This window comes from Limulus polyphemus, unplaced genomic scaffold (genome assembly GCF_000517525.1).
Source record: "Limulus polyphemus unplaced genomic scaffold, Limulus_polyphemus-2.1.2 Scaffold1813, whole genome shotgun sequence".
NCBI classification, from domain to species: domain Eukaryota; kingdom Metazoa; phylum Arthropoda; class Merostomata; order Xiphosura; family Limulidae; genus Limulus; species Limulus polyphemus.
The window spans coordinates 97,294-123,216 of NW_013667423.1; the positions used below are offsets into that span (position 1 = coordinate 97,294).

A 25,923-nucleotide genomic window follows, 5' to 3' on the forward strand; every position below is an offset into this window, starting at 1 on the left:
GGAACGAAGTTACGAAAAATCAATTAACAAGCAGAGACGTAACAACACATTAAGATCCTCGCCAGGAAACGATTACAAAATATAGTGTAGCAATTGTCCAGCCTTTCACATAACTGAAACAGGACTAAATTTGAACATCAGGGTCGCCAAAAAACAAGACAGAAATGTAATTTTTACGAGAATAAAATTTAGTACATGGTGGTGTATAATAGCATATAATTTGGCGACACACCGATTATGGGTCATAACGGGCAACGTCAAGTGGAATCGCTTAATAGATATTTTTAATATTATGGGTCATAACTGGCAACGTCAAGTGGAATCGCTTAATATATATTTTTAATATTATGGGTCATAACTGGCAACGTCAAGTGGAATCGCTTAATATATATTTTTAATTTAGCTTTTGTACTGATGTTTTAGCAGGGGTAGGTCTAACGTCACGTGAAAGTTTAATGTTAATAGTATTTTTTATTTGTTTGTTTGTAAGTTTTGAAATAAGTGTTTAATATAATGTTAATAATAAGTTCTGACTTTATATGGAAGTACTAATGATTGAGTTAATATTGTTCATTAGAATATCTCTTTCCCCCGTGGCTCAGTGTGAGTTACAGCATGAAAAACCTGGTTTCGATGCCCGTCGTAAGCACACCAAAAGATATCCCATAGGGTAGCTTTGCGCTAAAACAAAACGAAACAAAAGCAAATTCATATGAATGAATAACATTTACGCACGTGTTGTTGATTATATTTAAACGTGAACATACTAATTTCAAAGAATATAAAAATACCATCAGTTCATCCTCTTTTTTCTTTCTTTTTTACACAAAGAATACATATCAGTATAGATCATAAACAAATCTAAAAAGAGCACAAGCTAAAAAATGTCTGTAAATACGCGCATTGCATCGTCGTAGTGAGGGAACTTAAAGTTTGAATGAAATAACAGGATAAATAGCAATCCCCATATTTTTTCTTTACACTTCAGTCAAATATGATTACTTATACAGAGTTTGGATACGTTAAATTAAAACGATTTTGGAGCCTCCGGTGATACTTTGTCTAACGACTGCTGCTCTTAACAATAGTCCTACAGTGTAGTTACCTTTGCAAAAGGACCTGTTCTACCGCTGTCATGTCTAAGACATAACCCTCCTCTCTGCAGACTTTTCATAAGCCATTTAGTGTATGAGGCTGACAGTTTCCCAGTGGTCATTTTAATATACAGATTGTACAGAATTCTATCCAGCGACTTATACAGTCTTCATATAGAATAAAATGAATACCTGTTTCATTCTATGGCTGCTTGAAGTATGCAATGGTTGAATGAATTACATCATAAAAGGAACTTTTCACTTTTCCATATGGAGGTCCTTCTTGATTATGTTGCATACTATTAACGTTTTATTTGAATTTATTATGAAAAAAAATCATATTTGTGCACTTAAAAAATTGTAAGTAAAATATTTACGAAAAAAAAAACGTTTATTGAATTTTTTTGTAGCTTCAGAAAATTCAGTAAGCTATAACTTTTATAACTACCAATGAAGAATACTCATTTACACAAGCTTTATTTTATCTTAGTTGAACATACAATGTTGTAATACATATATTTCCATAGGATATACATTTACATATGTATTGAACACCATTTTTCAGTTTTTTCTAACTTCTAGTATGCAAATAAGGATTGTCTAAACAAAATCATGATTGTCACAAGTCTGTTAAGTATATACATTCAGGAGCTGGGCTTGAATTACGAAGTGGTTAGGTAGGTAGAACCCTTGCCTAAAATTTGCTATTTTATAGTGAGAAACTAACATTTAATTTCGTACTTGTTAGAGGGGTGGTGAATAAAATAGAGAAGAGAAGATGCCTAGAGAAAATGTGTCACACTAGGGGAAATTCAGGATTTTTTAAAATATTGCCTTATAAAATTAAGAACTTATAACTTATATACTATTAAAATATGGATTATTAGCTAAGATTTTATCCTATACCAATTGGTATAACATAAATAAAGAGTAGTTTAATAAAATTTGGAATGTAAGTCACTAAAACCTCATGATATGCACAGTGAATGATGCTCAGGCAGTTATTTTGTAATTGGGGGGGTTGAGTTTATTTACAATTCTTCTGAATATAGACTTGAAAACAAAACATTAAATCCCTCACACACACATACACCTAGAAATATTTCATTCAAATCCTGTACAGGGGTGTATTGCTGCAGAAGTGGGACACCACATGAAATTAATTACTGAGTATGAGTTATTTAAATCTAGGTTGGACATGATAACATTTAAACCATTGTTAAAGACTGAAAACTTTTTACTAAAGTAAAAAAGAACAACAAAGAAATTTAATTTATTTTACCTTTTTTCCATAAATTGATAAACCTAGCACATGTAATCTTCTCAACAAATATCTCAAAGTTTTAAAGATAAAAGAACATACTAGAAGTCTCATAAACAAGTGCTAATCACTGCCACCAAAACACTGGTAAAACTAGACTGTTATTTAATTTATGGTCAAAGTTGAATTTCCCATTTTAATTATGTAATGCATAATCTTCTATCTCTAAAAAATAATTATTATAGTATATGTACTAGCATTCAGCAAAAGTGAGAGAACATACTGATACCTAGTCTATGAAATAGGCTTTTTTTTAATGCTTATTGCTTAACATATTTTCACTCATTCACTATAACTCTCATTTTTTGTCTAATTTAATTTACGTGTATTTAAGTTATACCTCAAAGGTTCTTAAGATATCGACTACATATACAATGAGAAACCAGATAAAAGCAATTATATTTAAACTGTCTACTTATCAAATTTCATGAAAATGCTTTATGAAAGATATATTTTCTGTGAATATATAAAAGTTTAAGAAAATTTTTTAATGTTTTCAGCTCACTAGCCTTTTTGAGAACTGTTATCTATTTTACTAAGGACTTTTTTCATCTGTCATGTGAAATTAAGATAACAAGACAGTTGTTCTTTAAAAAACTGACATCAGGTTGATATTAGCACACCATTTCTATGTAGAAATAAAAAGCACAGTAATAAATGCACATGTTTTGAATTTATTTGCCTTTACTCTTACAAGGCCTTGATCATAAAATATAACTGTATATAATTATTCAAGTTTTGATTTTACTATAAATATTTCTACAGATTCTCAATATAATGAAGTTTGGAATAATCTGAAACAAATAGTCTTACACAAAGTTAATTTTTTTTAATAATTATTTGAGAGAATTCAACAACAATTCTTAAAATTGTGATTAAAATATGGCTGAAACTTTCTTAAAATGATTTACTCTGTGCAATCTAGTAATATAAATATTTGTTAAACAAATTGTTTTTTTCACTATGGTTTTGTAATTGAACCACATGAGTAATTCACCTTGTTATATCATTCTTAATAACCTTTGAACTTGAGTAAAGTTCAAAATTTGGGCCATAGGTCTTCAGCTATATCTTGCAAATCCTTTAAAATGGGTTCTGGCAATTTGAACTATCACATTATTTTAGCAGTTATATTATGGTAACATGCATGCATAACTCTGAGCAAGTTGAGCCATACTGAAACAAGTAGGAAAATGAATAAAAGAAACAGCTGTCAAGTTGAAAGTATCTTTATTACTTTAGTTGTATCATCAACGTGTAGAGACTCAATGGTGGAACTTTCAAAGAGGAATGTTCTTAGATCAAATTTGTACCTTTATTGAATATTTATATACACATGAATATTAATAATCCCATGGTATTTCATTGTTTCACACAACAAGCAGAATTAAAATATAAATAGTATAATAAATGAACTCTTAAGCTCTGCCAACAACACTTAATAGTTAAGCTATGCCAACAGTATTGAAACTGTTAAGCAATACCAACTTTGTATTGTATAGCTTTCACTCTGTATTATTTTTAACACATATAGATAATAAACAAAGAGATTAGATGCTCCTGCTTCACTATAAACTTAAAAATAGTTCTGATGCAAAGTTTGGATCCTCATTGTAGGTTGCCAGCCACGAAAATGAAGTTAATGACTATCCAGTTGAAGTAATAGGATGGCCAAAAAACCAAACCTTTCCCAAAGGACAAACTGCAGGGGTTGATGTGGACAGTGCTGGACGTGTGCATGTTTTTCATCGTGGTGATGTAGTTTGGGATGCTAAGTGGGTTGTTTGTTTCTAATCCCTTTCTCAGATACATACATACGAACATAAAAATTCAATATATTAATTTACTCTCTGTTAAAGTAACTTAATTCAATTCACACTGTAACAGTTGTTGCCAACCAATTTGCTAATATAAATAGTATCTAAACCATTACTATGTCTATACATTATACCACAGCCAGCCTGAAGAACCCTGGTAGTTGGTGAAAGGCCTCATTGGCACTGGATTTAGCAGATATAATGTGGTTGATACATTATTACACAGTCTGCTTTACTTTCACTCAGAAGATCTGATAAATATTATATTACACATTTGCAAGAATATACATGCGTTTTTGTATTTTAAAAAATATTAACTCAAAACCTACTAATGATTTAGTCACAATTAAAAAAGTTACAAAAGAAGGCATTGAAAAATTGTGATTAATTATCAACAAAGTAATAAATGTACAACGGTTCAAATATAATGTCATATAATACAGTCATTTATTAGTATAGGTCATACATGCATTTTGGGATATGTCCTCTAGTATTTGCAGATCACATTATGTTTTAAAGCCAAAAAGCAATTTTTCCAGTTTAAATATTTTTTTAGGAATCATACAATGATTTTAACCCTAAGTATGCAATTTAACTGAATGTGGACAACGTATCTAAAAAAAAAACTAAATTTTCCATAATATCATTTTTAAATACATTTCATGATTACTACATGTAGCAATCTGTTATGCTTGTACAGTATAATTCAGGTCTAAAAACTGTAAAACTTTCTGCCATCTATTGATATTATCTAATACTTTCCTAGTAACATAGTTTGACATTGGCACTGTTTACGGCCTTTTTTTTAAATACACAATATAACTAAAAGTAGTGGAATCTGGTGGTGAGAAGTGATAATATATCATAACCAATGTCACTATTTCAGCAACAACATTTAAAAAAAATCTAAACAATGTATAGCAAAATAAAATAATTGTTATAGATACATCATTCTATTGTTATTTAACAGACAGCAGTTATACAAGTATTTTTTAGCTTAACGTCTATATGCAGGAGCTTTCCAAACACATCATAAATTACAATCTGGCAACCATTACAGAATTTGTATGCCAGTCATCTTATCTGGTTCTAATATCCTGCAATATAATACTTTAATTTGTTTTAAAAGCTTTTCTTCAAGTATTGTGTTAAAAAATTACCAGTACCATGTTATCATGGTAACATTGCTCAGTTGTCATCATCTATTTTTGCTATCCTTTGGATGCATATGTTTACTTAGAAAAACAGTTTGTAAATACCGAGAGATTTAGACTTTAAGTGTAGAACTACAAAGTTTGTTATAACATGTAGTAGCATTCATTGTGTAAACTTCTTTAATACACAAGCATCTTTATATATCAGTTTTTTTAATCAAGTCCAGCTATATCTGTCTTTGTCTCATTGTACAATCAGGACTGATAATTCTGTCTCTCTTTAATTTTTTTTTAATTTGTATCTCATAATGTTTTTGGTTCTTCAAAATCATGCAGTTAAACATTTATTATCTCCAACACTATGTAATGTTGCAGGTCTTTTGATTGGAACAATGTTTACCAACATCAAGATCAGCCTCCAATATCGGTAGATTCAGTAATCATCTTTGATTCGAAAACAGGGGATATCCAAAACAGCTGGGGAAAAAACAGGTAAACTTATTTGTTAGGAGTTTAAAAAAAAATGGATAACTGTGTCAACTGTTTTTAGTGATATATAAAAACTTTTAATTTGTTAACAATACAAAAAAAATCCTATTCTTTGCACAGATGTCAATCATCGATTTTTGTATGTATTTTGAATAATACTTTAGCTGAAAGAAGTCAACAGTTGTACATCTGTATTATATCCAATTATACAAGAGGGAATCCTCAGTAGCTGTGGCACTTGAACTTCTTTTAGTGAGGATTAGACTAAATTAATCTACAAGACCTTTTTTTTTCTTTTTATTAGCTATATTTTTGTGTGCCAGCAATACCCTATTCAATTTTATTGCTCATCAGGATCTCTACTAGCCTACCCTTAAAATGAAATTCTTTTAAGCAGGATTAGAATAGATTAATCTATGAAACCTTAGACATGGTCAAATACATTAATCAAAAGGGTTTGAGCTCCTGAGGCCAAAACTGTAATTAGATCTCAAATCAGTCAAGAGATGATGGAAATATGAGCTAAAAGTTTGTACTTGGAAAAAAACAAACTCAGAGCCATTATATGAGTCACTATGCTGCAGTTAACAACTGTATTTAAACTAAATCATAAGCTGAAAAGGTAAGCACTGAAAAAATAAAGTTTTTTGTCCTTGCTATCAGAGTAAGGAGATTTTAAAACATAAGCTAGTAAGTTTGTATTTAAAGGTGCATGTAATTTGAAACTTGTATTTTTCATACTTATATTTCTTTATCATTGACTTTTTACTTAAAAATATAGATACAGTAATCTTTTAATTTCAGATTCTATATGCCACATGGACTTACTATTGACAAAAATAATAACACATGGCTTACAGATGTGGCCTTGCATCAGGTATGGCAAACTTATATGTTTTAAAGCGAAAATCTTAAAGGCTGGGTTCATAGAAAGCACAAATACAGAAATGCTATAAAGGGGTACAGTTTCTTCCAAGGCAACAATTATTATAAAAGTCTCTGTGAATAAATTGCATTGATTAATCTTTGTAGTATTAACGTTTTTTTTCTTTACATTATTTTTATGAAATAAAGTATGCCAGTTGAAAACCTTTGTTTTAGCTACTAGCTTCAGCAATGCACACAATTAATCAACATCGACTGAAAAAAGACCCACCTTTCTCAGAAGATATATATATATAGATAGATAGATAATTCAACTTCATTTACAGGTTTTTAAGTTTAAACCTGGAGCATCAGAACCAGATTTAGTTCTTGGCCAGCGGTTTGTACCTGGAAACGATGAGTCTCATTTTTGTAAACCTACAGATGTAGCAGTAGCCTCATCAGGTAAATTCTACGTCAGTGACGGCTACTGCAACTCCAGGATCCTAATGTTTTCACCTTCTGGACAATTACTTAAAGAGTTTGGAAAAAAAGGTTTGTACTTAACATGTATCAAGATAAATCCACTACTTAATGAGCAAAAGGGTATTAATAATATAATATGATTGGAATACTTTAAACTTTCAAATAGTTGAAAAACATTACTGTTATCTTGTGTAGAGACGTTAATAACAGATCTTATAAACAGTTTTAGCTTTAACCTTATTCATCATGTACAAAATGAAAAGGATGTAAAGAGATTATGTTTAAGCTGTTTGGTTCCAAAACAAAACCTATTTTCTCTTTAAATCTACTATCACTGTAAAAATATAATATCAATTTCTGTCTTACAATGCCGCTTTTATCAACCCGCGACCAAATATATGGTGTACACGTACACTTAATTGATCAAAAAGTAAAAACCCAGTTACTAATTTCTTTCCAACATGATGTTTATAGTGTAATTAAAATCTTATAGTTGTAAGTCTTGTCTATAACTATGTAATCACCCTAATAAATGTGAAACATACTTGATAACTTCCATATTTATTTAGATGCAAATTGGTATCCATATCTTTTAGCAGATAAGATGGTGGTTTACTCTCTAAATTGTATGAGACTTGTTTACTGTAAACAAGGACATGATCCCATGTAAAATGATTTATTTTACAAGAAGGATCATGGTTCATTTACACTTTAGTGAAAGCAAGGATATGATCCCACATGATATGTCTTACAAGAAGGATCATGGTTCGTTTACACCTTAGTGAAAGCAAGTATACAATCCCACATGATATGTCTTACAAGAAGGATCATGGTTCGTTTACACCTTAGTGAAAGCAAGGATATGATCCCACATGATATGTCTTACAAAAAGGATCATGGTTCGTTTACACCTTAGTGAAAGCAATGATATGATCCCACATGATATGTCTTACAAGGATCATGGTTCGTTTACACCTTAGTGAAACCCAAACATGAAAATGGCAGACGATGCTGTTGATTAAGACCATATTATACAAGAAATTGTTATGACTACTGATTTTATGAATCAAGTTATGTACAGAAAAAACCGACATTGTATACATTGGAACTTAAAAGTTACTCAGCTATTCTTGAAACATTCAGATATAATAGGATATTCAAACTTTTCATCTACTATCAAGAATATCTTCTTAATTTGCTGTTTTGAGTCACGATCTTGAAGTGTCAGAATCTATCGAACATTTTTTTGACAAATTTGTAAGGTTGTTATTTTCTTAAAACAAAACTACACAATGGGCTATCTGCACTCCATCAACTGCAGGGACAAAACTTTTAAGTACCTTGTAGTAATTATATCTTGTGCATTTTTGATACAGCAAGTGTGATAAAGTACTGACTTTAGTTAGGAAAAATTATTATAAAAGATAAAACAAAAATTTAAATAACAGTTAAGGAACAGAATAACAATATCTAAATAAAAATTACACAACTTAAAAATAAAGTTTCTTCCTTTTCTAACCCGAACAACAGCATTACTTTTAAATATATCTCAATTATTGAAACTTGATTCCTTGAATAACAATACCAAGTACTTACAACCATTTGAAGTTAACCATAACAACCGACTTAAAGCACTTGTATTAAACCATCTCATCGTCCTAACTGGAGCAAACCATATAAATTACACCACAACTGTTTGAATTTTTGTAGTTTAAGTTTTAAAATCCTACCTGAAATGAAAGATGTTTAAAATTTGTTTTTTTTAACAACAGGATGTTGATAACATTAAATCATTTCACACTCTTTCTTTTCTTTTCTTTTTTTTATAGATGACATGCTGGTTCCACATAGCTTGACTTTATTAGAAAATCTGGATATTCTCTGTGTAGCTGACAGAGAAAATGAAAGAATTCTTTGTTACAGTGCAGGTCTACAGGGGTCTTCTCCTGGTCTTCTTGTTAAAAACTTTCACAAAAACCTGGGACGCGTCTTTGCAGTGGCAGCAAGAGGTTTGTGTATGTTTTATTAAAAACAGCTAAGTATACTTATCTACTACAAACAGTTGGCATTTAAAGTTTATAAAGTATCTGACTACTGAATAAAAACTGTCTCTATCCATTGAAACATTTTTTGCTATTTCTTCTGCATTAACTTCTATTTACATCAGCCTAAAATATTATTATTATTTTTAAAATGTCACTCACGATAGTGTTGCATATTTAACTGAAAGAGGTGACGACTCAAAATCAGGGTGGGAGTTTTGGACACAAAATAAATTTAATCATAACGTGCAGTAAAAAAAAAAAACATCTATTAGAATTTATGTAGCACTGGGCTTGTGTTCAGTAGTGTCTACTCTTGATAAAGACATAAGGTAAAAGCACTCAATAAATAAAGAACTTAATTTGATATTGGCTGTTTCTCTTCATTAAATAGAAGATCACTCTTGTAGGCTTCACATCTTTAGGATAATTTGTTTGTTTATTGTTAAGCGCAAAGCTGTACCTTGGGGCTACCTGTGCTGTGCCCATCTTAGAGATTGTACCCTGAATTTGAACAATTTAGGCCCTCAAGCTTACCACTGGTTTGTTTTGAATTTTGTGCAAAGCTACACAAGAGTTGTGTGTTCTAGACATCCCTGATTTAGCAGTGATAGACTAGAGGGAAGGTAGCTAGTCAACACTACCAATTGCTAACTCTTTTCCCAAGGAATAGTGGGAATGACCATCACATTATAATACCCTCATGGCTCAAAAGGCAAGCATGTTTGGTGACGGGGATTCAAACCCATGACCCTCAGATTGTAAGTGAACATTCTAACCACCAGGCCTACTTACCACTGGAGTCATATTTAGGAGAAAACATATATAGTTAGTAAGATTATTAGAACTCAATACATTATATCAGAAGCAATGTAAGTACTACATGTAATAGAGCTTAAAACAGTTATAATATAAATGTTTACAAGACTTTATGTTCACCCATGACTGGTCAGATTTCCTTTTATATTTTTATGAAATTTACTTACACAAGTAAAAACATATAGTTTGATTTCCTGACTAGGGTTTTAAAGGGTCAATGTGCAGCATTTATTATGTAAACATGGGCAGGGGCGTCGAGAGCCAGCCAGGGCTCCGAGGTCGGTAATATTATCGGGCCCCGCTTTCATTCTATTTATTAACTTTTGCTGATTTTTCATAAAAGAAATTTAGGTGACAGATTTCTTTGTGAATCCATGAAAAAGCAGTAGCCATTTTAGCTCATATTGTAATATGCATTTCTAGTGAGCTTTAGAATATCTCATTGCCGGGCCCCTCAACAGACCCTGGGTCAGCTGCCCCATCAGCCCTAAACATGGGGTGTATTGTAATAAACAGAAATCATTAAAGCTACTACACAATTTAGTTTTGTCAATGGTATTTAAACTAATGTCTGGTTAGCTCTTTAAGGAATATACAGAGGGCTATAGCAAACTCCCAGTAAAGTTACTAATTCAATTAAATTTTATATACTTTTACGTCACACACATGTATTGTAATGTTAAACTGATTTAGTGATCAGAGAAATACAGCTTAGTCTTGACTTAATATTTGTGCTGTACCTTGTGGCTTTTTTTTTCTGTTGGGGGTTTGTCATGGCCAACCCCCTGTTTGATAAACAAAATCACGATTGTTAGGATTTTTTTAAACAAACTTGATTCTCACATAGAATTGCATTCATACAGGAAATGGTTGTACAAGGTTGTAAACATAATCGTTGTATAATTATCATGTTAAGTAATTATCACATTAAGCTTTTAAAAAAGGATGGAAATACATGGGTAATGGATGTCTTCTGTTGCAAATTATCGTTATAATTTAACTAGTGTTCTGTTACTCCTACAGATGATCATCTATACATGGTACAGGGACCAGGAATAATAGGAAAACATCCTGTACATGGTCTCACCCTCAGTCTCTCAACCAAAAAGATCTTGAACAGTTGGAGCCCAGTTGAGGTAGTACTTCAGTAAAGAGTCTAATATTTTCAAGTTAACAACTAATACTTCTTCAGTGTTCAAAATTAATTTTTGCTCTCGGAGTCACTGGAGCTATTCGATACAAATATTCCGTAGACCCATATATTGAGAATAGCGATAACAATAAAAAATCTTTCATTCAGCTGCATTGTATTTACTCATCAAAATTGTTCTTTATTTTAAAATGGTAATAGAGAAAGATGTGGAAAAAGTTAAATGTGTTAGAAATCAGTTCAGACCGCAACGTAAACTATCACAATATCCGAGCTATAAAACCAGAGTAACAATGTAGAAAAAACATAATTTTATCTTAGTTGTTACATTCACAGTACTCTGCTTTAGTTACCTATTATATTTCTGCATCAGTTTCTTAAGACACGTTTTGTTTTTTAGGTGGTGACTCTACACTTCTTAGATAACTCCACATTTTATTCTGCAGACTGTTCTAAGAACTATTGTACAGGGTGTCCCAGAAGTCTGGACCCATAGGGAAAATTAGTTATTATATTCTTAAAGTTAAACAAACACATTTTTAATGTCAGTTGTACATATTTTAGGAAAGAAAATACCCTTATGGCACAGTATACAAGAATTGATGTGTGTATGGCTGTTAATGGCATGCAATTTGAATAATAAATACATTAAGAATAAATTATGTATATTTCCCAATGGGTCCAGATTTCTGGGACATCCTGTACATTCATCACTTATATTAAAAATCAGTGCAGTAAAGCAAAAAAGAACCTCTACAAATGATGTAAACAGTCAAAAATGTTTAAAATCAAATCAATTGATTTTTTTCCAATCTCTTTTTTTTTCCACAGTAGACCTTAAAATATTTTTTTTTACTCTTAATAAGTGATAACCATTTGAGCTACTGAGGTTTAAAAATTTATTGTTGTCTGAACTGCCGTAGTATAGCCATGTCTCTGGGGATATTATTAATTTTGAACACTGCTACTTACATAGTTTAGGTAAGCTATGACTTTAGAAAGTTATGATAACCTTTGAATTAGTAGAACCTTGATGTTGTAGCTCAGCTTTTGTTTTTTATGGAGAATTCTCTATACCACAGTTAGTTAAGAGTGTAAATGTTTTATTGTATCTCTAATAGTCAAAGCAATTATTTATTGTGTCTGCGTATAATGAGATTGTCCCGTAAAACATTAGAATACAATTCTCTTTATTTTTTTCCACAAAAACTTTGAGATCATGTATTTGACTCTAGAAGTATACTAGATTTAAATTTAATGCATCGTAAAAGTTTTATTTTTTATCTATACTTCTAAAACCAATTCTAAAAAACACATTCCTAATTTTTCCTACTAAATTTTCACCTAAAAGTTAAAAGTTTTTTATGAACTTTTTCATCAGTCTATGGTTGGCATGTTAAAAAAATGTCACTGATATCTTTATATTTTACTGTCATCTATATCCTCAAGATTCTCTAAGCCACTACTGGATTAATCACACTTCTAGTGACTTTAATGATAAAAATTATCTATCTAGTAGAGAAAAATGTAATGTTTGTTTGAACAGAATAACTACTTAAACATGAACAATCCATTAAGGATTAATAATGATTAGCCCAGATTAAGATTTAAATACAATCTGCCTCATAATACTTAAAATATAAGATTACATATTTCATATTGTTTTGCTCACAGCTGCTTTAAGTTGTGTGCCACATATCTTTTGCATATTGGTTACATTCAGATAGATTTATACAGACAGGAACTATTTGTAGATACATTTTTGGTTTCCCGAATGTTTCCTATAACACTTTTACCTGAAGAAAGCCTCAACCTGGAGGTCAAAACATTGACCACAGGTAGTTTACATTCATACAATCCTGCTTGAGACATTTATAGAACATAACTAGGACAACATTTCTTAATCCCAAAGATAAATTAAGATTCTCTATTAACCTGTCTGGCTCAAGCTTTTCTTAACTAGAGGGTGGGATAGTAGAAATGAGACATATAATGGGGCTAAGTTTCAAATATACCTAAAATTATATTAACAGATGGCATTAGCAAGGAGGGAAGATATTTCAGAGGGGGTGGCCCCCACTAGTGCTTGTCCTTACTCTGAAATTTTAAGCTAGTATTACTAAATACAAAACTGATTCATTCAGTGATTTATCAAATTAACAATTAATTGCTTTCCTGAGAACAAGTATAAATTGTACAGTACAGTAATTTTTATCATATACTTCTACAAAATCTGCCCTGGATCCTGAAAAATATTATAAAATACTTCCAAATGTAAAAGCATCTGCAGTAACAAAATGTTGATATAACTCAGACACTGGGAAGCACGTAGACAAGCAAGAACCGTTTTGTTGTTATAAAAATATTTTTCTGATAGATGAGTTTCATATTATTCATTTATCTAGAATTTGAAAGATTGTGTATTAGCATGCTTTACACAGATTCTAACATTTAAACCCCAGTGAAAGAAATGTATTAAACCATTTAAAAAAAAAACGTTCTTTTTACAGGACTGGTCTTGTAATATTAATAACGGAAGTTATCACAGTTTTACAAATAATACATAATTACGGCCTGAATCATCTGTTAACAGACAATATTTGCAAGTTACAGAATTATTTTTAAGTTTTACATCTTCCCATTAGAACTATGAGTAACAATGATTTAAAATATTTTTTGGATTATCTCTGTTCTTGTTCACCATGTTTTTATAGTTAAATATAAATTTATTCTATCCATTTTAGGGTTTTGTAAACCCTCACGACCTTGCATTGTCACCAGATGGAACATCACTGTATGTAGTGGAAATAGGAGAAAATGCTGCTAAGAAGGTGTACAAGTTCAGTTTACAGAAACCTAATTAGTGATATATTATTCTCAAGTCACATTTCTGCAGGTTGGAGCTTTAAAAAGACTTACAAACTTAACTGTTTTTATTTCATTCATTATAAATTTGATGGTTGTTTGTGTTAATTATGTGGTTGATTTTAATTTATATGGTCAGTATTAAATTATGATTACTGATTACAAAACAAATATCAGTTCATCTAGAAATAAAACAACATTTATTCAAATTTCTGTTGTTGTTTTTTTTTACAAAGTCACCTATGATAGATTTTTCTTTTGGATTAGGCCTAAAGTTAGTATTTTTGAACATATAGTGTCTGTCTTGAGAAACAAACATATACCTATCAAACTTCAACATTTTTATTAAATTTAAAGCAATATTTTTAGTTATCTGGATGGTTTCCAATTAAAAATTTTGTATCATACTATGAGAAATTACAATACAAATGCATTCTGTCAGTTATCTGTTTCAATTTACTATTAACAAACACTAACTTCTCAAGGAAATCACAGTTAAAAAGAAATATTTTTGATGATGTTTAAAACAAAATACTGTAAAACAAATTAACTAATTTATCTAAAACTTTATAAAACCATAGAACTACACGTTATATCACAAAAATTTGGTTCTACACGTTAGATGTGCAAGATTAATCTTATTCACACTGACAGTGTCTTTGGTAAGTTGTTAATGTAGCGAAGAGCAAAGTGTGGACATATGTGATTACACTTAACTGATGCGACATAAACCTATTATGAAAATTTATTTACAACTTTCATTTGACAACATATATTCCTTTAAGTAAATTTAATAAATAAAATGCTAACAAATTCTCACTGAGGTTTAAATATTAGAGGCTACACCAGCTATAGATTTTTAACTTTTGTATTTGGACTATTATAAGCAAAGATTTCACCAGTAGAGAATGACATATAAAATACACGCTGTTATGATAGGTCACATCATCTGTAGTAATAATGTTCAGAAACATACTTAGGTCTACACTTGGAATGAATAAAAGCTGACTGTCCCGATACAACCTCTCCACTGTCACATGACTGCAACCTATTTCTTCAGTATCTTACGATATCAGGAAAATTCCTAAAATGTAAACAAGTTTATAATATCAATTTAGAAAGTTATTTTAAAACTTAATAACCTAAAAAATAATATAATTACTAGGTTAAAAATAACATTGTTCTTATTTGTCTTTACATTGTAATAGGTGCTTGATGTCTAAACTGTAAAGTTTATGAATGTACCAATTCTCTTACTGCTCACTTTAACTGATGTATAACTATGAGTAAATTCTGTGTTATCTTTATAACCCATCAAGTTACTGAAGCCCAAAAATGAAATCTACAATTTCTAACATTACTAATACAATTTTTCTATGCTACTAAATTAGAAAGTTTAAAAAAGAACCACAAAGCTCACCTAATGATAACTATAGCCAGAACGACGTACCAGCTGTTGATAATTTTGATTTAATAGACTAGGTGAAATAGAGATGAGCCACCACCAGAAGCTTTTGTTAAGTTAACATTAATAAACTAGATAATGCAAGTAGAGGAATCAGTTGTTAGCTATGCTTTTATAGACCAGTTGAAGTAGCAAGAAGAGTCCCCCATCAGCTGTTGATAATTATACTTTACTACAGTAAGTGAAGCACGAAGAAGAACCAGCATTTTACACACCAGAAGAAAAAGATGAACCATTACGAGTTGTCGTTAACTAAGTTTTAATAGACTAGATAATGCAAAAAGACCAACAACTGTTCACGACTATGCTGTAATAGACTAGAAGAAATAATAATAGCCACCACCATTACAAAATTTAAACAATTAGAAACATTATGTAAACCTACTTACAACTCAAATTATATAGAGAGAGCCGTCAGCAGGTGCAAGGTAGCCTGTGGCAATCAAGACAGCATCTACTAAGGTCCAAACCCCTAGGCCTCCAAAACTAAAAAGTTTTCCAATTCCTTCTTGCCACATCCCAAGATAGAAACGATCAACTCCAAACCCACCAAGTGTGATGCTGCAAAGAAACAGCATTCTATTCAAACTACACTGTATGTACCCCTGAAATATTTTGGTTGTGTAGTAATGAAAATTATCTATTACCTTGCAGTTAAAAAAAAATATTAGTATCACCACTAACTAGACGAAAAATGATTGAAGTGCATTCTTCCTAAATAAAATATATATACGTATACTAATGATTCTGTTTTACTTCTAAATCATTTAATATAATAAACAGACAAAAAAAAAAACTTCCTGCTGCTGTATAAATAATAAAATTCGTATAATATTCTAAAAGGTCGATTCAAGACAAATGTTTTATTTTTAATTATTCAGTTAGATATAAAATTATAATCAAGTCTGTGTTAGCAAAAAAACGAATTGGAATTTCTTAAATGAACGGGAAACATTTAATCTACTGATTTCTTTTATATCACTAAAAAATGTATATATAAAAGTTTTAAATAGTGTGCATTATTCAAATTTCTGTAATGATATTCTTTAAGTGGTTTGACTATAAAGTATAAAATAAGTGCACATTTGAAAATTAGATAATCCATAATTCAAAAGTAAATAATAATCAATGAACAGACATCTTGGCGTTACTCCACAATGAAATATATTTCATAGTGCAAGGGTACATGTAAGTATTTTTTTATGTAACGAAATAACAATATTTAAATCTCAATTTTACTACTTAAATAAAAGCCGTCTTTATTAATTTTAAAAGCTGACCAGCAGTTTCTTCTTTCTGATATGCTATGATTATCATAACTTATACAGAAGTAACAAAAACTAAACATACTTGCACCAAATTTTAATATAAGCAATAATATGAAACCCAACTGTTTGTAATTTCATAGTTCATAACGTAAAACCACATCTGATTTGATAATTCCATCAACATGGATATAAATCATTAATAGCACAGTAATATGAGATAACTGTACATTTACCTCAGAAGCAAAGCTGTACTCCAACTATAACCTCTCGTCCAATTACACAACAAGTTCTTGGCAAATCTTCTGTTCCCTGTGTAGTACAATAAAACTTTGGTTTAGAGCAGTGGTTCACAACCTAACGTTTTGTATAAAACTTACAGACTGTTAGGAATCTATAAGCCTATAGTATTGTTTCTTAATTTAGCTTCTTCAAGTAGTTTTGAAGCGAAAGCTATGAAGTTCAAAGGAAACAACATTTTTCACCTATTTCTTACCTAAGTATAAGCTATAATTTCACAAACACTATATTTCTCCCTTTCTCTTTTTTCATTGTAGACCAATAACTGAGAACTATTGGTTTAGAACAACATTTAAAAATACTGATGTTCACAACACATCAAGTTATAGCTTCTCTAAAATCGTACTGTGACAGATGCAAAAAATCATACAAATATTTTTTGTAATTATTAGATGGAATACTTTTCACACTGAACAGCGAAAACACCAATAAAATATCAAGGCACAAGCATGAGTGGCTACTGTAAAATGTGTCATGGTAGAAGAGGTATCTTTTTAAAGATGCCCCACTTACAAAGTTACATCTGTGTATGGACTTTTCAAGATTTTTCGAAAATAAAAACAACCTATTACTAGTAACAGAAGTGGGCTATCCAGCTACTGCACTAAACTCTTCTTCCCTTAGTTTTGAAAATTAACTTAATTGACTTTATCTTTATTTATAAACTATACATATGTATATATTACTGCTTCTTCAAAGCAGTATTCTTTGTCAATAATTCTAATGTTTGTTCGTTTATTGCATTTTGTACAAAACTACTCGAGGGCTATCTGTGTTAGGCATCTCTAATCTAGAAGTGTTAGACTAGAGGAAAGGCAGCTAGTCAACGTCACCCACTGCCAACTCTCGAAGAGTAAGACTGACTGTTACAATTATAATATTCCTACAGCTGAAGGGGTAAACATATTCAGTGACAGGATTTGAACTTGCAGATTGCTAATTGAGTGTCCTAATCACCAGATAAAGATTTCTAATAGCAAGTTAAAAAGAGCAATAATACTAGTTAAAGTGTATGTATGCAACTGTCACTTTCATATATTAGAAATAAACAAAGCTAAAGAATTCCACTTTTTGAACCTTTACTTGTTTAACACTCATAGCAAAAAAACTGTGAACAGAAGGCTATGATACTGCTACAAGAACATTTGAAATACATAAATATGTATAAATGAAAGAGCATTCATACTTGAACAAGAAGGAATACTCAATAGCCACAGCACCTGAAATTCTTTTAGGTAAGATTAGAGTAAATTAATCTCCGAGACCTTTGTTTCCCTTTTTATTAACTATATTTTTGTGCACCAGCAATAACAAGCATGGGGTTCACATATACCCAATTCAATTTTATTACTCATCAGGATCTCTACCAGCCTTACCCTCAAATTTAACTTATTTTAGGCAGGAATAGAATAAATTTATGAGACCTTGAGAGTGGCCAAATACATCAACTGAAATGGTTTGGACTCCTGAATTCAAAACTGTAATTAGATCTCAAATCGGTCAAGAGATGGCAGAGCTGTGAGCTAAAAGTTTGTACTTGAAAAAACAAAAAACAAACTCGGAGCCATTCTATGAGCTGCAGTTAGATAAAGAAAAACAATTTCCTTGTACATCAATCTTTTACAGAGCTTTTTTGTTTCTTCTACCATGAAACCAGCAATTCCATCTGCAGAAAATATTACTGACTTTGAACTTCAAAACTTTTAACTATAGAAACTTTTTACAATGATGCAAAACTATTTCATCTATTAATTTATACCTTAAAAATTTAACTGAAGACCATTTTTAACCTAGTGAATGAAAAAAAAAATGTTTGAAATATAAAACATTCCTTTATCAGATAAATATATGCTTCTAATGAAATAATACTATTAATGTAGAGGTAACTTTACACGGGACTTATTTGAGTTGATTTTATATTTACACACAAATTTTATTTTTCATTTTCAAAAACAGGTCGACTTCACCCAGCTGAGTAGCTCTACTTTTTTTTAGAATTTCACCCGACTTTAAATTAATATTCTTAATGAGATGAATATACACTTGAGTATTGAAACAACACTTAAATAATTATACCAATTAAAATTAAATTAGTTGCTTTAGGCTTCTTACAGAATCTATGCCTAAATGGCCTAAAAAACATCATTTTTCATAGCCAGCCATTTAGTTGCAACACTACATCTCATATTACAGAGAGATGTTTACAATACAAGCCTCTCTTGTTATGGATTAACACACTGAAAATACATAATCGTTTTACTCAAGAGACTTAATGTAAAAACCACTATGTGGTAAATATACAAATATATATATATATATAAAACCAATAATGCCAATTAGAAAGGCATAGATTAACAATATAAAAAAAACCTTCCAGCCTCAATCTACTTGTCTTTGCACCTACCTAAGCACAGAATATGATCATGTACTTTACACTGAGTAATATACTGCTGTCTGGGTGTGCTCACTACTCTACAAGTTGTATTCTTGACACATGTATGCTCATCTGAATTGGTCTGGTAACAATAGCGACAAATCATTTCTTTGTAAAATACGTTGTTTCCCTAAAATAAAAAATATATATGTGTATAAAAATTGTATTCTCAAACAATTCACACATTCTAATTCTAGTCTGAGAGATTTTATTATGGAAAATTGTAGTTTAATCTTCTCCAGCATGCACAACAACAAATATGAATCTCACGATGGTATGCAAGACTTTTTTTAGCAAAAGGTACACAGTTAAGATGAGCTGAAATAGTATCTAACAGAGTAAAGTATGGGACTATAGGTATATATACTCTAGACCTTTAAAAATCTTGTAATATCATGATTTGAACAAATATATATATATATACAATCTCAAAATACTCATCTTTTATTCTAAATTAGAATCTATAAAACAATGATGAATCACTAATTGATACACAAGTTTTGAATTTCACACAAAGCTACATGAGGGCTATTTGTGCTAGCCATCCCTTATTTAGCAGTGTAAGCCTAGAGGGAAGGCAGCTAGTAATCACCACCCACTGCCAACTCTTGGGCTACTCTTTTTACCAATGAATAGTGGGATTGACTGTGACATTATAACGCCCCCACGGCTGAAAGGGTGAGAATGTTTGGTGGGACGGGGAATTGAACCCACAGCCTCTCAGATTGTGAGTTGAGCACCCTAACCACCTGGCGAAATTTAATAATATATGAAGAAATATCTATAATAGACTTAAAAACAAATCAGTGCTTCAGAGAACTTTACTTAAAACTAGAATTCAGTGATTCTAATTGAGTCACACTTTTATTAGTAATAACGTAAAGCTACCTTGCTTATTTTATAAGTAAAATAATTTCAAATAATGATAACACACAAAAAAGTGCAAAACTACAAGATACATTTGGTCAAAATGATTTTTCATTATTCTTGTTTGATCCTTCAGTAAAAAGCATTACATACACATTTCTCAAAAAAAAAATATATATAGCTTAAAAAAATGCCATAACAAAGTAAACAGTTAGCTGAAATTGTAGCATACAAAGACAGAAAACAATCTTAATAGTGTAACCTTGTTAGTTCAGAGATCAACAATCTCTTTAAGAATGTTCCAAAACTTAACAATTATTTCCTTAAGAAACATGCATCTTCTACGGATACATGATTCAGTAATCCATACAAGACTCCAAGAGAATTGAGTAGAGATCAGCGGGACAGGAAATGAAGTAATAATTACTGAACACAAAACAATTGCACTCACAGTAGATGGTGGTTTAGAACACCTTTTCTGAGAATGACCTCACAGTAGGTACATATGTATAAACTATCCCAGATATTGAGAGGTTTTCAGAGTGACTTAAGATACATTCATATCAAGTCACACTGCTCCACAATGTGCTAAATGCTTAAAGCTGCTGAGAAGCTTCAAAAGAAAAAAAAAAAAATTTCAAAAAGAGATTTTTGAGAGGTTTTCAGAGTGACTTAAGATACATTCATATCAAGTCACACTGCTCCACAATGTGCTAAATGCTTAAAGCTGCTGAGAAGCTTCAAAAGAAAAAAAAAAAATTTCAAAAAGAGATTTTGATTACGTCCTTGTTTGGAAAGTTATTTATTGTACGCTTGACCAGTACTGTGTATTTTGAATTCTATAAGTAAGCCAATGGTTTGAATAAAATGATAATTTATGTGAAGATAACGATATAATATGTCACTCTGATTATGCAATTTATATAATTACTGGTGGCATGTGTAATAATAAACTGGCAAGCTTATTGTACATACAGATGCTTTTTCGTTACCAGTTGCATGTCAACCCTTAATAGTTTACTATCTTATATTTATCAGTCCATGATGTATGCTATTAAAAAGGCCCGGCATGGCCAGGTGGGTAAGACGCTCGACTAGCACTCTGTGGGTCGCGGGTTCGCGCCCCCATCCCACCAAACATGCTCGCCCTTTCAGCTGTGGGGGCATTATAACGTGACGGTCAATCCCACTATTCGCTGGTAAAAGAGTAGCCCAAGAGTTGGCAGTGGGTGGTGATTACTAGCTGCCTTCCCTCTAGTCTTACACTGCTAAATTAGGGGATGGTTGGCATCAGGAAGGGCATCCGGCCGTAAAAACCCTGCCAAAATCGAAAATAGCGACCCCGTATATATACGGGAAAAAGCTACGGAAGAAGAAGAAGAAGATGTATGCTATTAATATAGTGTTCACTTTATTCAAAGTGACAGATTCGATTATACAGATGTCTTAATAATCCAGAACTAATTTGGATTAAGAAGGTTTCACTGTATTCTGTTTTCTAAGTCTGATGAATTAAATTACAAATGGATAAAACAGTCATCCGACATTAGCTGACCAAAAATAGTACAATCACCCAAAATAAGTCGGATGACCAGATACTTTTATGTTTGAAGCACAGTTTGCTTTTAAGTGACAGTTACTGACTAAAGAAGTTAATGTTAGAAAAATGATTAAGAAAATGCCCAAAATGTTTTGTAATGTGAACTTTTTATACCTGAATAAATGTCACTTATATGACTGGTAAGTTTTATGAGAATTATTTATTTTTACCTAGTGTGAGGAATGACAAATTAAGCTTCTATAGATAATTATTATTTACCTGACAAGTTGCATGATTTTTAGCTTGACATTCCACTTGGAGTTTTTCTCCATAGATGCATGTCTCGTTGAGTCTACAGTTTATGCACTGAACAGGAAGTTCCCGACAATGAATGTGTGTGGTGCAAGTATCAAACACAGAATCTGTGGTAGAACCATTGCTAATGTTTACTGCAGGTTTCAGTGTTGATTCAGAATGGTGCTGCAAACTTGAATGTCGAAAACTATGGATGGTTGAAGTGTGCGAAAGACTTTCTGGAACATTTTTTAATATTAAATAAAAAAACAAAACATTATTTACATTATTATCTGCAGTAAAACAACTTAATACAACCTTGTTTTTCATAGACTTTTTTAACATTCTCAAAATGAGAATAAGTTAAATTCTGGTTCCATTAGATACTCTGAAAGTGGATGACCATCAGAGTATACCTCACACATTTTTATTATTATTATTATCTAGGCCTCATTAGGGATGCTCCACTAATGAAACAAACTGATAACCAATTAATCAACTGCTAATAACTGTCCATCTGTATTTGCTATTTTATACTAAATCAAAAATTCATTTGTATTGTGTTAGGCCTAGGCCTTTCAATTTGTGACTGAACATGAAACATGAAAAATTAATAACTAAAGTAAACAATAATTATGTTTCTCAACCTTTCTCATTTGGCTTGGTGCATGTGGAGATACATGCAAATATGAGGTTTCAAATTTTATGCTTTGCAGTTTTTATGGGCATTTTTACATTTCTTACAATTACATATAAGGGAAGTAACTTTTCACATCCTAAGATATCCTTTCATTAATCATGAATTTAACATAACTTCTGTCCAGAGGATGGGTACTTCAGCTAGTATTTCATCATGTTTTACATTGAAACAATAATATTCTGTTTAAATACTATTGTCTGTTACAATTGTTTGACTCATCATCCTTGATGCTCACATACTTTCCTTAAGTTTAAACATACTTCCATTTTATGTAAATCACCTGATGATTCCAGGTTAACCTGGTGAAATATCGTGAAATAAAAAACAAAAACGTTTGTTCTGTAAATCCGTAAAAACAGTATTGAAAATTTTATAAAATTTGCTCTCCAAAATTAGATATGATAATTATAGATTAATCAAATACATGTATTAAAAAAAAATGCTTGTTTAAAAGATAAACATACAACTGCTGAGACAAATAGCTATACATGAATGCTGTTATAAGTTTCTAGCTAATTCTTGGCAATAAATACAAAAAAACTAAAACAAATTGAACTGTACACTCAAACTATAAGTTATTTGCAGTAACCTCAAACTTTATGCTCTACCTGACCTTGGATACAAATTAATTTTGGCAACCACAGAAATATGTGAAAATTCAGAATGCATTTATCTTCTTGATGAGAATATAATAAAAACTTTTTCTACAGCATTCAGACACAGGGTATAATTTCAAGTATTTTTACTACTGGTTTTTTTTGGTTTTTTCTTTCTAATATACAACATACTTAAACTGTGTTTAACCTTTCATATAATACAGTTTTTGTACATGATTATTTCTACAAACATACATACATATGTGTATTGTTTTTGTTTTTTTTCTTACCTGTATTGGTTGCTACAGCTACCAAAGGAATTATGCAAAGCAGAAAGGTTCTTATGATCATAATGAAAATGTAAAATTGAATAAAACCATCTCAGTTCATATATGAAGTTGATGTCACCTTCTGTTCACCTAATACCGATCTTTCACTTTTCTTTGATAAAAATCTAAAGAAAAACATCAAATTTTTACATTATGATTGTATAACATCATGGAATTATACATTTTATAGTTTCTTTATTTTTAACTGGTTAATTGTATTGAAGATAAACACATAAAAGAAATCCTTAAAATATTCTTATATATATATAAATAAATAGCTCTTAATACTATCAGTTACATTAATTGTCAATATATGATTAAATTAGCACAAAAAAACAATAATAAACTTAGTATAAAAGAAACATTACAACAGAACTAAAATTAAACAATTATTTTCCATTACAAGTTTTAGTTGTCAACATTAAGTCATAATAAATAATGTCTGTGATCATAACACCCAAATGCATTGGGGTTATTCCATCTATCAGACAAAATCCAGATGTCTGATAGATGGAATATCCCCAACACATTTGGGTGTTATGATCACAGACAAAATCCAGATGTCTGATAGATGGAATATCCCCAACACATTTGGGTGTTATGATCACAGACATCCGTTATGACTTAATGTTGACAACTAAGACTGATAATGGAAAGTAATCATTTAATTTTAGTTATATATATATATTATTTCCTTATAAAAAATCACAATCACCAGGAAGAGATGCAATGGTGAGAAGTCATACTGGTTGAATGAAAATTAGTTTCTCGAAAAATTTAATGCAAAAATTTAAACTAGTCAGCTTCAATCCACTGCTTGTAATGATAATACAATATAGGGTTAATACCATTTATGGAGTACAAAGTTTCACAATCGGCTTTCTCCACACTTTTAAATAATTAGTTAAAATGTTTTTGACAACTGAATAATAAAATATATCCCAAGCTGGATGAGTCTTGCAAGATATTGGACTGAAACTTGTATTATTCAAATTAAAACTGTGAGGATTCCTGCATTATCATTATTATTACATTTTATTGAGTGCTTCTAGTGTTCTATAGTCAATTTCATATTTACAGTTATGATACTACTATTGATAACAATTAAGTCATGATATTCCAAGGCACACAGGATCAGGAGAAAAATCTAATAACCCAAGCATTTCTGAAAGCCCTTTGGTTAGTAGGTTTGTCTTCTGATGACAACATTTAAGTACTAGGATTTAATAATTTGAGCTTAACTAAACTGCATTTACTATATAATTTTACCTCTGATCTATAGTTTATTATTGTTACTGTTACAGTGTTAGTTAGCTTCCACTGTGGATAAGTTATAACTATTATTTATTTTTACTGTCCACTTCTAACCTTCAAATCAGAATATAAAACAAAATTAATATTTATACTCAGAGTATCACTAAACTTTGGAAACGAAGTATTACTACTGGCTGCTACTAAAACAGTGGACCTACATCAGTCCGCTAACTACATGCCCGATAACCTATCTTTGATTAAGTCAAAACAGTACGTTTTGTCGTTTTTGAGAATTTGTAGTAAATACTTTTTAAAACTTTTATTGTCCAAAATAACACACGTTTAATAACCACCATCGACACTAGGCCAAAAATGACAGCCAGTCAGTGCTACTAATTTAATTACTTACTTTAGTGTAGGCCTACATTATAAGTATACAGTGCAAGTCAAATAACAAAGCATCGTGTTGAACACTCACTTTTAAAGTTTAAAAAACTATGGTATAAGTTATAGTAAACTTCAGCAGAAGTTAATTGATCGTATTTTTAAAATGCACAAATTTTCGGGCGGAAGCTCTTCTTCTCCAGGTTTAGTTTTGTTCCCCTGCTGAATTTTAATTTAACCATACCAAAATCTCATTTAAAAAAATACGCGTACTTTTTTGAAAGCTTATAACAAACTTTGGTGTAATAATACCGTAAACGCCATTTTAACGTATTGTTACGTTTCCGTTTTTTAATTAACTTATTTTCCGTAACTTCGTACCGACGAAACTTAC

At 30.8% G+C, this 25,923-nt stretch overlaps 2 protein-coding genes across 3 annotated transcripts in view; one reads left to right on the plus strand and one right to left on the minus strand.

The window, feature by feature from the left end:
• The window catches only part of LOC106465024 (peptidyl-alpha-hydroxyglycine alpha-amidating lyase 2-like), a 21,637-nt gene extending 7,327 nt beyond the window's left edge, over nt 1–14,310 (plus strand). The window contains exons 2-8 of the mRNA XM_013925214.2: nt 4,033–4,190; nt 5,762–5,878; nt 6,680–6,752; nt 7,087–7,294; nt 9,055–9,234; nt 11,110–11,222; nt 13,981–14,310. Of these exons, the coding sequence (XP_013780668.1) occupies nt 4,033–4,190; nt 5,762–5,878; nt 6,680–6,752; nt 7,087–7,294; nt 9,055–9,234; nt 11,110–11,222; nt 13,981–14,100 (969 nt within the window). The 3' untranslated portion in view covers nt 14,101–14,310. The remainder of the gene's footprint in view (nt 1–4,032; nt 4,191–5,761; nt 5,879–6,679; nt 6,753–7,086; nt 7,295–9,054; nt 9,235–11,109; nt 11,223–13,980) is intronic.
• Nucleotides 14,285–25,853, minus strand: LOC106465025 (TM2 domain-containing protein 3-like). 2 transcript variants are annotated; one of them, XM_013925215.2, is made up of 7 exons: nt 25,624–25,853; nt 23,853–24,016; nt 22,252–22,505; nt 19,536–19,695; nt 17,068–17,143; nt 15,956–16,127; nt 14,285–15,185 (listed from the first exon to the last, which is right to left on the minus strand). In XM_013925215.2, exons 2-6 carry the CDS (start codon nt 23,911–23,913, stop codon nt 15,959–15,961), a joined length of 720 nt encoding a protein of 239 aa, XP_013780669.1. In that variant the 5' UTR covers nt 23,914–24,016; nt 25,624–25,853; the 3' UTR covers nt 14,285–15,185; nt 15,956–15,958. The 2 variants fall into 2 exon arrangements, with proteins under 2 accessions (XP_013780669.1, XP_022248550.1); XM_022392842.1 differs by having other exon boundaries at nt 25,555–25,853.
• Between the last annotated feature and the right edge of the window lie 70 nt (nt 25,854–25,923).